Source organism: Protopterus annectens, chromosome 9.part0 (assembly GCF_019279795.1).
Source record: "Protopterus annectens isolate FY-2018-M chromosome 9.part0, PAN1.0, whole genome shotgun sequence".
Lineage (NCBI taxonomy): Eukaryota > Metazoa > Chordata > Ceratodontiformes > Protopteridae > Protopterus > Protopterus annectens.
This window is the reverse complement of record NC_056743.1, coordinates 163,368,972-163,382,103: the sequence shown is the minus strand read 5'-3', so window position 1 is coordinate 163,382,103 and position 13,132 is coordinate 163,368,972. Positions and strand designations below refer to the sequence as shown.

General features: G+C 40.4%; 1 protein-coding gene across 2 annotated transcripts in view; it reads left to right on the top strand.

Moving 5' to 3' along the window:
- Positions 1-513: 513 nt before the first annotated feature.
- ACP2 (acid phosphatase 2, lysosomal) overlaps positions 514-13,132 on the top strand; it is a 658,601-nt gene continuing 645,982 nt past the window's right edge. The window contains exon 1 of one of the 2 annotated variants that reach the window (XM_044082703.1): positions 514-772. In XM_044082703.1, the coding sequence (XP_043938638.1) occupies positions 620-772 (153 nt within the window). In that variant the 5' untranslated portion in view covers positions 514-619. The remainder of the gene's footprint in view (positions 773-13,132) is intronic. The other variant, XM_044082705.1, reaches the window with a different exon arrangement.

Here is a 13,132-nt window from a genome sequence, read left to right as displayed (position 1 = left end):
ATAACAGGTTTTGTATTAGAATGAATTGTCTAAATGGTATGAAGTCTGAAACTCAAATGTCTGTCATTATTTTCTAACTTCAGTGTTTAATGATTTGCATCTATTTAACCAGAAAACCAAAATGTTATGAATAACGGACCAAAAATATGAGGCAAAAATCTGTACAATTGAGGGGCATGTTTGAACTTCCACGTTATGAGAGGGAGTGTTCCATATTTTTGAGCTGGAAAGTTCAGAGCTATGATTTCTTCGGAATCTGTTCTTTTATTTCAGTCCTTCTCCAAGTTTCGGACTGTAAAAAAAAAAAAAGAAAAAGGAAACGAGATAAATTTTCTACATTAGGCATTTGAAACTTCATACACAATAGAGCCAAAATGTGTTTTTAAACAACACGTAGAAAAGTAAATATTCCGATCAAGCTGGGGAAGGAAACACCAGTATCAATAACGTTTCCGTACGAGATACATATAAATACGAAGACACTCACAATCTGCTGTACACATTATACGAGCAGATCACTTCCGTGTTTAGCCATTTGTGATTCCTGCCCTCCTAAATTTGTCCGCTCCTGTTTACCTACCGCCTTTGCGGTGGGTCTTCAGACTTCGTTCCGACATCAATGTTGATTTGTTATGTGAGGATGGCCGTGTTCGGGCAATGTGCTTCGGGTAGTTGGGTATTATCCCACCGATTGGGCTTAGTGTCCGTATTGCTGGTGCTCCTTAACGTTGAAGTTGTGGATGGAGTTCGACAGCGCCGTTTCGTTACGCTGGTGAGTCCCCGTTTGGGCAACATCGTTGGAAAACCTATTTCTCCGAGTACTTGGTGGTTTGGGACGGAATAAGCACTGTTTTTATTAATAAAGGGTAGTTTACGCGTACTGGTTGTTTATTGTGTGGATGTACCTGGGTTTATTTTTGAAGTAACGTGGTGGAAGAATTAATACAGTTGGATATTCCATTTGAGGTGATAAATATCATAGAGGGAGGGTTAGTACAGGAGTAATACCCAAAATCCATAGTAGTTCACTTGCATTTTTATATTCTTTGTTCGGTGCATATTGGGATTTTTGTGGTAGTAAGAAAAATGAACGTATGTCTGCATCACATCATTTTGCAGTAGAGCTAACCGTCTGCTTGCCCCCAATATATGCATACCTCGCCACCGTTGCTGATTTTGCTGCATATATTTCCCTATTACAAGATTTTTGGTCCTGTGGAAAATCATTGAGGATTACTGTCAGTTAGTATTAGTAATGCCAGACAGTAGCGGTTCTTACTTAGTATTGATCAGAAATTGTATGCTTATGTAAAAGCTGCTGTTTCATAAATTAAGTGAATTTGATTATTAGTTAAAAAAAAACCCTGATTTGGGGTCATTGCCAATCCCCGACAGTATTTTTCACTTTGTCTATAATTCTTGAGCAAGTAATTTACCCCTGGATTGCTCCATGTACTACTAATGGACAAAGGTAGCTCGTAAATGATTTATCGCATGCATGGATCCCCTCAAATTATCAATGCTATGAACTTAGTTATTCATTAGAAGTAATAAATAATTATTGATCATTGAATGGGTAAGGCCAGTAGCTAACTACATGGGATAAGTTAAATTTGAGCACAAAAAGGGAAATTGCTAGACTTAAAATGTCCCGAAAGGGCAGCTAGCCTATAACTTCTCATAGATTCAGAAATAGTTAACTATGATTATAACTGTGTGAATAATTTTATATGCATGTGTGTAATACACACACGCACACATAAAATGTGTGTGAGTGTACATATTGCATATGTAAACATACAGTACACAGTCTCATGAATATGTATGTGGGCATTTTATAGGCTAAAATGTTAGTAGGTAATTATCTGTCCTTTGGGACTCGTCTGAATGTAACTTTGAGACAGACTGGTGCCATTTGATAACAGGTTTGCAATAGTTCATAGGTGAATGCAAGTGCATTTTTAGGAGTCAAGATATGTAATTTTTTTTTCTGGTAATAGTATGTACCTTCCAGTAGGGAGGCTTTCGGTATATACATATATCTGTCTTGTTTAGATATGTTGGCTTGGGAGTTGAGGGTTAATTACATAATGTAGATGACATGCTATAGATAGAGCAATTTTAAAGAGTTAAAGGTGAACAGACTATGAAAATGTCAGATGTAGCACTCACTGATGTCCTGTAAATGAATGAGACTACTGAATGTAATGTTTACCAGAGAATGCCATGCCATTGGCTTTGGGAAGTGGTTTAGTTAGTTGTAACTAAGTAGTGCAAAGCTGCATGGTGTGCAAGCTCAGTAGTGTGAGCATGAAACTTGGGTTTGCAGTAAATAGTGACTGTGGCAGTAATAGTTGCCTTACAGTGCTTCTAAAACTAAATGCACAAAGCAAACTGTTGATTTTGCTGGAGGAGCAAAAGACAAGTGTTATCAGTCTGGTGTGTTTGGCTGTTTGCCACCAGCAGTGCTGCCCTGTGACTTTAGTACAAGGAAAAAATGTACTTAAGTGTTGCACATCTTTACAGAGGAAGTACTGTGCAAGTGGAATTATTACTGCAAGAGTGATGACAGATTATGTGCTTTATTGATACAGATCTGTAAGGAATTGATGAGTCTGGTACCCATGGGGGTTGGGTTAAAAAGTGCTTTATTAACACCTTTACCTTTGGCTGCTAAATTTCAGTTCTTGATTACTTCAAATTGATCTTTGTAGGGACTTTGTGGAAATGAATTTGTTTTCATATTAGCCTGCTTTTGCAGTTCATAATACTACCATACAAAATACAATGCTGAAGATGTTTCTTTTTAATAAGATTTATGAAGAGTATACATTTTTCCTCTGACTGCAAATTTATTTTATGGTTTATTGGAACGGACATCACCTATTGAAAAACCATATGTATAGATGCCCTTTTAAAGTTCTGTCTCCCTTTATCATAGCTGTTGCCATTGGAGGAAAGAGTCAAGTGGTGCTTAGTCATCATCCTTGGTGGCCCAGCTTTTGTTATATTTTTTCTTGTCCCACCCTTTATTTTTATTTTACTGAGAAACATGCACAAGGTGTGATTGGAGCCATGGAGGGTGGTAGGTGTCTGTGCTTCTTCCCATTCCACCCTCATTGGCTTCCTGCCTTTGCAGCTTGTGCCTCAATAGCTAATCTGCGACATAACAATGTCTGATTAGAAGCAGGATCTCTTCTAATGCTTTTTTTCTTGAAAGGCAAGCAGGTTTTAGGTCATTCACCCCCCCCCCCCAAAGCTGGCTGTTCACCAATTAGGCTTTATTTAACCCTGAGTGTTTGGGCTGTAATCAGGGCTTTCATCTCCCCGTGCCACGGAGCTGCCAAAAATGGGAAAAATAACACCAGTTCATTAGTTATTTACATGCTGGTGATGCTGTTATCCGTAGTAAAACCTTTATGAACTTTAACAATCCATCCTAAACATCATCCTTCTTTTAGTTATGTATTTGCGTGGTTTGTTGGTTATAGCTAAAAACTTCCTTTTTGGAACAGCCCATTGGTTTCAAAAGCAGAAAAATGGTTTTGTCCTGTAGAGAAAGACCAATTACCCAAGAAATCTTGGCATCGTCCCACAGATGTTATAATGAGGTGCAGCATTCCTGTTGTAGCTATTACTTCACCTCAAACTTGCAATAATTTACTGGCAAAATTATTTTAGCAAGGCTACCTTAGTTTGGCAGCATTTACCATCACCGATGTGAGTATGGAGGCTTTTCAAGCTACTGTTTGCAGCTGAAATGCAGTGTGTGAAATGCATTCCGAGTTTTCATTAATAAACCGCGATCCCACTTCAGTGGTCTAATTCTGTGTGTTCCAAAGTGACGTACACAAAGGCTATTCATGTGAATGCTTACTGGTTGGATTTAGGCTATTTTGCTACTGTGACAGAATACATTTAATTAAAAGAAGGATATAAGTAGCGATTTTACTAAGTACTAAATGCTTTTAAAAAAGCCAGTACTTTTCCGATGTTGGCCTGATTTAACAGAAAGCGCTCATTAGAAGTGTTGCCCCGATAGCGGAAAAGTTTCAATAAAACTCCTCTGTAGTTCAAATGGGGACAAAATATCAGTACTCTTAATTTTGCTATTCTTCATCCACTGGATCTGCAGATTTACTCAAAAAATTATTTTTCTCTGTTGGTTGATAACATAGAGACTCTACAGTCTTGGTTCATTCTCAGTAAGTTAAAACTCAGCACTTTCAGAATTGTGGCCTTGGCAGTTAACACTACCTTGAGGGACTTCACTGCCCTTTTCCCCCAGTTTCGTGTGTGTGTGTGTGTGTGTGTGTGTGTCTATATGTATATGTGTGTCTATGTATGTATAATATTTCATACTTAGTTGTCTCTAAGGTTGACTCTTGCATCCTCTATACCTGGGACTCCGTAACACTGAACTTGACCATTTACAGCTAGTTCAAAAGTGTCGGAGGGCTTCTAACTAGTATATTTCATTAACAGCGTATTTCAACTATTCTATACAGGCTGCACTGGTTTTCTCTTCCTTATAGAATCATTTATACAGTCTTGGTGTTAAACTATTTGTCCACTCATGACCTTGGCCCTTCTTACTTGAAGGAGTTGATTGTGCCATACTACCCTACCTGTTCTGCATACTGTGCTTCCCAGGGACTGCTGGTGGTTCCAGAGGTGTGACCGGAAACTTGGAACATTTCATCTAAATCCTGGCTTCTTTAATATCTTATGCTTTCCTATCTACTACACTAAAATTCATAGCTGCATCATCCAAGACTATGAAATTTAGCTTTTTTTTTTTTTTTTGTAGTTCAGAAAAGTTAATATGATAGGTGGGTACACTTAGACTGTGAAATCAACCTTTAACTGTGCCAGAAAAATGTTATCCTGCTTCTCCAATTTTGTTTTTTTCTGCAACTGTACAAATCTTGAAAACACTGGTATTGATTTAACATCTGACTTTTTAGCATTGTTTTTTTGTACAACATTATGTATATGATATTACATGGCAGTGTTTCAGAGGTTTCAGTCACAACGTATTTGCAAAATTTTAAGTATTTACTTTTTCTAAACAAATGTTTGCAAACCTTTTTTTGTATTTTTAACTCTTTGTACCAGACATAGTAATACTATATCGAAGCTTTTCTCCCTGGGCCTCCTCAGAAAATGGGTTACTTTGTTGCCCAGTCAGACTTTCCCAGTTAGCAGATGCAGATTTAGATATTCAATGTAATGGTGCTTTGTGATAGAACACCTTTAATACAGAAGTTAATAAAATGCTGTGGAGTTAAACAGCTTGAAGGAGAAGGACATGTAGAATATTCCAATATGTGCAAAGAAACATTGTCAATATATCCAGGTTAGATTCTGACAGACAGTGGCCAAATATATTCATAAACTATTTAGAATTCATCTGGGACAATAGCATTCTAAAATGTCAAGTCTTTAAAAAATGTAATGAGATTCTTCCCCTCCCCATGTCATAAATTTCCACATCCAAGGCTGGCCTTAGGCCAGTTGAACCAATTTGGCCCAGTAGGGCTCTGCGCGCTCAGGGGTCCCTGCACTAGGCTATGACAGGTTTATTATGCTTTACATGACCCAGAGATTTGCCTAAGAGACACTACAGTAAAGTGCAAGGGATTTCCTACTAGTTTTGCTCACATAGTGCATACAAACCCTGTATTATTAAGTACTATATTATTAGTAACTGCAACTTCATGCCTCATTTATGGTTCACAGTGTTAGCTGCTTGCTCTCCCATAGTAATCAGTTGAGCAACAGGTTTATCTACAGAACTGGGGAGAGAGCGAAATAATAGGAAAAGAAGGACCCAAATCAGAGACACCTGTTAAATACTGGTATCATTAGCTTAGGAAGTCAGTATTAAAAAGAGGGTGTGAATTAACATGTATTGTTTTGAAGTAAAAGAAGTCTATAATTTATAATGATTGTAAGTATTTAGTGACCTTAATCCACCACTGTCCAGTTTTAGGAGGGACAGATTCAAAATTAGGATTGTCACCAACAATTTATAGACAATTGAGAGGTATGCTGTAAATAGTGGTAACACAGGTGTTTTGGCTTACTAATAAAGTGTGAGTGTACCCTAACAGTTTGTATGTCTTGTAGTATTTGTTGGTTGTGTCTGAAAAGTCAGTGTCAGACTACATAACCATTTAATAAACAGTAAGTAAGCAAGTAAGGAGTGGTGAAGTAGAAAAGCTACAATTTCACAAGATAAGCTTTTAGATAATCTTTTGGATTTTGAGTAGGACAAGTGTTGAAATTTTCGATTCATAGTTACTATACTTTACATCCCAGTGTATCCCATCTTTAGTATGTCAAACTGGCAGTTGTCTACATATACTTGGAGCAGGAAACTAGTTTCAGCCAGGTATCATAGCTGTTATGCAACCCAAATAAGTTCAGCAGCAAACAGCAAAAAGTACAGTTGTGTACTCTTACCATAAATGTAGATGTTCGAGTGTGTTCACTGTTGCAGTCATGACTGTAGGGTTCTTCCTGCCAGCAGCAGCCCTCGATCGGCCAGAATCCCAAAGTCTGGATTGGGCGTCAGCTGAGGTCGCTTTTATCCTGACATCAATGCGCCAGGAAGTTTAAAGACCTCAGTCGACGCCATTACCCCAGTTTTTCTTGCCCCAGATGTCAGGTGCCCAAAACATCAGCAGCCAAAATACCTCATAACAGACAATACTCAAAGAAAAAACAAAAGAGGGCATAGGAGGGAGGGAGGGTAACTTAGACTGCAACAGTGAACACACTCGAACATCTACATTTATGGTAAGAGTACACAACTATACTATGTCCTTCGTGGTTCACTGTTGTAGTCATGACTGTAGGGTTGAGTCCCAAAGCTAAGAAAGGGTGGCTGGAGGAGAAATAGAAGGAGCGGCCACAAAACTTTGCAAAACCAGCCCTAGATTTAGAATAGAGTGGGAGGTTGTAATGCTTAGAAAAAGTATGCACAGAACTCCAAGTAGCAGCCTCAAAAATATCCTTGGTAAGAACCCCACAAAGAAAGGCTGCTGAAGTAGCAGTAGCCCGGGTAGAATGAGTCCTAATATTAACAGGAACTGGATTGCCATGAAAAGAGTAACAGAACTTGATGCAGTGGACAATCCACTTAGAAATAGTTTGCTTAGTGATGTCTTTCCCTAGAACAGTAGGAGCATAAGCGACAAACAATTGGTCAGATTTCCTGAATATCTTGGTCCTGTCCAGGTAAAAACGAAGCTGTCTGTGCATGTCCAAAGAGTGCAAAAGACTTTCTTCCTCACTTTGAGGATTAGGATAAAAAGTAGGCAAATGAATAGTCTGATTCAAGGCCACTGCCGAAACCACCTTGGGCATAAAGGTGGGATTAGTCCTTAGGGAAACCCTGTACTGATGAAAAGTAATGAAGGGTTCCACAGCCATGAGTGCTTGCAATTCCAAAATTCTTCTAGCAGAGGTTATAGCTAAAAGAAAAGCAGTTTTCCAAGACAAAAATTTTAAATCCGTGGAAGCTGCAGGTTCAAAAGGAGACCAGGTTAATTTTTCCAAAACATAGTTAAGATCCCAAGTGGGAACAGGTGCTCTTATAGGGGGCCGAACATTCTTAGCCTCTGTAAGAAATTGATTAAGTAATGGATGAGAAAAAATCGGAGGATCCGTATTGTAATGTGCAGAAATAGCAGAAGCATGAAGCTTGATAGATGAAAAAGATAGGCCCATATGTAACAACTCTGCCAGATACTTTAAAATCAGCGGAATGTTCGGAACAGTAGAATCACCACCTTGGACCTGATTCCAGGAGCAAAATCTTTTCCATTTACCTGCATAAGATTTCCTACTGCTGGGCCGTCTAGCTTCAAGGATTACATCCATTACCTGTTTGGAAAGAGTAGAGGTATTTACAGACCCTGGATCCACCAGGCAGCTAGATTCAGAGTTTTGACATGACTGTGCAGGATCCGGCCGTCCTGTTGAGACAGTAGATGAGGGATTTGAGGCAGAATCCAGGGAGGCTCCTGAACTAGGTTCATCAGAGTGGAATCCCAGAATTGTTGAGGCCAATTGGGAGCCAGTAAAATCATTTGCGGTCTGTCCTGTTTTATCTTCAGAAGTACCCGAGGTAGAAGAGGAAAAGGAGGAAAAAGCATATACTGAGAGGTGTTTCCAACTCAATGAGAGGGCATCCACTTGCCATGCTAGTTTGTGGTAGGTCCTGGTGCAGAATGTTGGAAGTTGATGATTCTGAGGGGATGCAAAAAGATCTATGTCCGGACACGATCATCCTGAATATCCGAACATCCGACATCCATTCGTGTGGATCCGAAAGTGTCCTGCTCAATGTGTCTGCCAGAGTGTTGTCTTTTCCTGGCAGGAATTGTGCCTGTAAGTGGACTCTGCAGGTTAGTGCAGTGTACCACAGAGCCATGGCTAACCTGCACAGGGGGTAAGAGTGAGAGCCCCCCTGCTTGTTTATGTACCACATCACTGTAGTGTTGTCCGTCTTTATCAACAATTGCCCTGGTAGAAGAAAGTCCCTGAAGGCTATCAGAGCATTCTGTACAGCGAGCATCTCCTTCAGATTTATGTGCAGGTGAAATTTGCTCCTTTGTCCAAACACCCTGAAGACATCTCCCATGCATGTGGGCTCCCCAGGCATAATCTGAAGCATCCGTTGTCAGAACTTGGTTGGTTGGTGGAGGACAAAAAGGCCTCCCCTTGTTCTTGAGACAGGCTTCGGCCCACCAAAGAAACTCTTGCTGTAGACAAGGCAAAATCGTGATCACTGTTTCCAAACTGTGGTAATGCTGAGACCACACACTCTTGAGGTACCACTGTAGTTTCCTCATATGCAGTCTTGCATATGGTATTAGCAGAATGCAGGAAGCCATGCAACCTAAAGCCTGCAGAACCTTTCTTGCAGTCAGCTGTTTAATTGAAGCCAGGTGTTGGAAAGAAGAAGCCAGTTGCGCTTTTATGTCTGGTGTCAAGGAAGCCATCTGGGTTGTAGTACTCAGAAGAGCACCCAGAAAAGTAATCTGTTGTGTGGGCACCAGATTTGACTTCTTTTGATTCACTGTGAATCCGAGGTACTGTAGAAGATGCTGCACAAAAGCTAGATGCTGAAGTAGAGTGTCTTTGTCGTCCGCTTGAATAAGACAGTCATCCAGATAAGGATATATTTGAATCCCCTTCTGTCTGCAAAACGCCAGTACTGGTGCCAGGCACTTTGTAAAGACCCTGGACATAGTAGATAAGCCAAAGGGCAGCACAGAGAACTGGTAATGCTTTGAGCCCGCTTTGAATCTCAGATACCTTCTGCACTCTCGCCTTATAGGAATATGTAGGTAAGCTTCCTTTAAGTCCAGAGTCACCATCCAAGCGTTCTTGCCCAACATAGGCAGCAGCTGCTGCAGAGTGAACATGTTTAATTTTGGTACATCTAGGAAGGTGTTTAGTACGGAAAGGTCCAACATTGGTATGCACAAATTTTCCTTCCTGGGAACCAGGAAAAGTCTTGAATAAAAACCTTGCCCTATTTCTAAATTTGGTACCAATTCTGTGGCCCTCATAGCTAAGAGGGACTGAACCTGCAGTTGTGCCTCTGCCCATTGATGATTTGGCAGATCTGGCCAACCGTTTGGTCTTGGCAGGGTGTGGAAATGAAATCTGTAACCTCTTGAGACTATGTCCAGAACCCATTTATCCCGGGTTATGCGGCCCCAATTTTGATAAAAAAGAGAAATCTTTCCTCCCAAAGTTGCTTCCAGGAGAGGAGCACCTGGAACCAGAAAGGGAGAGTCATAAAGGCTTAAAAGGGTTGAAACTTATCTTCATCACCTTTGGGAGAGGGGGCAGGCCACTGCCTATTCCTAAAAAGGGTTTGTGCCTGTCCCCTTCCTCTGGAACGCCTGAATGTGCTTCTCTGAGGCCTGTCCGAGCTCAGAAAGGACCAAGGTTTAGCTGGCCAGTGCCTGCTAAATCTAGGAGGTTGCACCTGTAGAAAATCCTTAACCGTCTGCATAGATTTGGCTTTGTCCTCCATTTTCTTTAAAACCTCTTCAGCTTTGGCCCCAAACAAAACATCGTGCTGCAAAGGGGCATCCAAAAGTTTGGTTTTAACTGATCTGGCAAGCTTTGTTCCTTTAACCAAGCATGTCTTCTAATAACTGCGCCAGTTGTCACAGCCCTACAAGAAGCTTCCAAAGAATCAAAACCACAATGCAGGGTATGTTTAGCCACTTGTTCAATAGCATGCAATAAATCCTGTAACTCCTTGTCATCCGCACCCTTAGAAACAGCTGACATCTTTTGTTTAAATACAGACAAAAGGTTTTGCTGATACTTTTAGCATATGAAATTGACAGTTCAAAGCTCTAATAGACAATGTAGCAGAAGTATAAACTTTTTTACCCCATCTTTCCAAAGCCCTGGACTCTCGGTCAGAGGGAATAGGATGTTTAGCAGAGGCCGCCTTAACACCCTTAGGGCCCTGAGAAATTGTTTCCGGATCAGGGGAAAGATTCTTAAAAAGAAACCTGTGAGAATTTGGAATCCTATAATACCTATCTGGCTTGACCAGAGTAGGGGGAAAAGAATCAGGAGAGAGGGAAGCTTCTGAAAAAACATCATCTACAATGTCCAATACAGGAGGAATAGCAAGAGGCTTATGCTGAGGGAGAAGAAGAAAATCTCGAGCTTTTTCTTGGTTTCAGAGAATTCCTGCCCTTCCCAGTGAAAATGTTCCCTCATATCACATCATGCAAAGTTTCACCAAAAGAATAATCCTCAGGAGGAGAGGCTGAAGGAAAGGAATCTTCAGCATCAGAATCCTGATAAGGAGGAAAGGAACAATCGTGCTCAAGGGAAGAAGCAGAAGAAACTGAAATTTGGTCTGAAGAATCATAATCGGACTGTAATCTAGGCTTTTTGTCAGGAGGGGGGTGAGAGCCCCTGATCATAGATAACAAATCTTCAGCCATCCTAAGCATCTGCCTTTGAGGCCTAGGACCCTGATCAAAAGGCGTCTGTGTTTGCCATTTCTTTTTAGCTGGAGCCGTAGTCATTGTCTAAGAATGCAAAACTGAATCCATATTTACATGAAGCTGTGAAGGCCTGAAAACTCCCTCAGAAGCCGGTACCTGTCTACCGGCTCCAGACCCAAGTGTGGGAGTACTATCCGAAGGTCCATTCCCTGGCAATTCTTAAGGCCCCATCAGCTCCACACTGGAGTTGGTACAGGCAGTTGGTGCAAAAGAGGCGGACGACAGGGGCTGCAAAGGCGCCTCACTGACGACCAACGAACCAGCAACTGGCAGTAACTGAGTAATATCCTCTGCTTTGGACCTCGGAGGCCTGTCTTTATCTTTGCGCCTCTTGCACACACCAGAAGCCAGAAAAGAATCCGAAGACATATTATAATTAAACCTTTTACCAAAATAGTAGAAGGCAAAGTTGTACCTACGCCTAATAGTACGCTGATTAAATCTAGCACAAAACCCACAATTAGCAACGTCGTGGTCAGGCCCCAGGCAGGGAATACAATGAGTGAAAATCCCTATGAGTTATTTGTTTCCCACAAGAAATACAATTATTAACTTTTTCTGACATCTGACTGGAGCAAGAAAAAGACCTCCCCAACGGGGTACTTATCTTAAAAAATGAAAAATCCTGGAAGTAAATCCAAAAACAGACAGGAGTAGACCGACCGGCATCAGCGAACTGCTCAGAGCACTGTGCGGCAAGAAAGACTGGGGTAATGGCGTCGGCTGAGGTCTTTATACTTCCTGGCGCATTGACGTCAGGATAAAAGTGACCTCCGCTGACGCCCAATCCAGACTTTGGGATTCTGGCCGATCGAGGGCTGCTGCTGGCAGGAAGAACCCTACAGTCATGACTGCAACAGTGAACCACGAAGGACATCAAAGGGTTGTTCGTTCAGTAAAGGAACACAGTTCTTTGGAGTAACAGCAGAAATGTGCTATGAACTTCTACATAGAGAACACTCTTGAGTAACAAAGAGTTGCTCCACAAACTGAAATTTTATTTTATGTACAAGGCAAGCTTAGAGTTTTAATCTATCATTAATTTAAAAAACAAAAATCTGTATAAACATGCTTTACAAATCATTTCATGCAGGAGGTAGCAGTCTCCCTATGTCCCAAAACAGATTTTCACCACTGTAGCCAGTTAGCACAGTTCTGTTTGCAGGCTTTAAACAACAGGTAACAAATACACAACCTTGATTTGCAGGATGTCTAGTGTCAATCAAACCAGAAAATAGTTTCACATGTAGGCTTTCCTTCAGTGCATGTTCTAGAAAAATCTTGTGCCTCCATTTACAGTCCTGTGATTTCCAAGACAGAGAGGTTTAATTTGAGAGAATATTCCTGTCTTCAGAAACAAATCCCTGCTTTATCCAAACTGCTTTCCTTTCACAGCTCAACAGTCTTCTTCAGACTTTCTGCACTGAATTTGCATGCATACAGTTCTCTACAAAGATCATGTTAAGTTATATTATGTATTTATTAACACAAATTTACATGTCACTGCAGCTATATTTGTGCATATTTCTACTGACAGCTTAGGGAAATCATTAATTTGAAGGTGGTAAAAAAAAAAAAAAACTATTAAAAATATCCTAAATTGAATATGCTGAAAATGTGGGGCAACACTGAAAATCAACAGCCCGTACTTAATGAAAAAGTATGTTTTAACTTTGCAGAGTTTCAGTATTTAGGGCTTGAAACCTTGAAGTAGCATTCTTTTCTTTTGCTGATTGTAGCTTTAAATTTGAAACCTGGAGTAAAGTTTGTCTTTAAATTGTTTCTTGGAAGTGACTGCTTTCTGCTTTAATTTCCCATATCTAAAGTGTGGATGTCACTTTTTTCCCAAACCTGTTGGAAGTTTCATGTTTAGGTCTGTGAAGTCCGTTTGACATAATTGCTATATTTCTTTCTATAGACAAGACAAAGTTATTTAAAAATCACCAACTGAAGCCTATATGTAGTTGGAAGTTTTTGTTTTTTAGACTCTTTGTAAGTGAGCACATGTGCAAGTGTGCATTTTGTATTCTGTTATTTGCATTTTCATGGAAAACTTATAGTGAACATGTTAT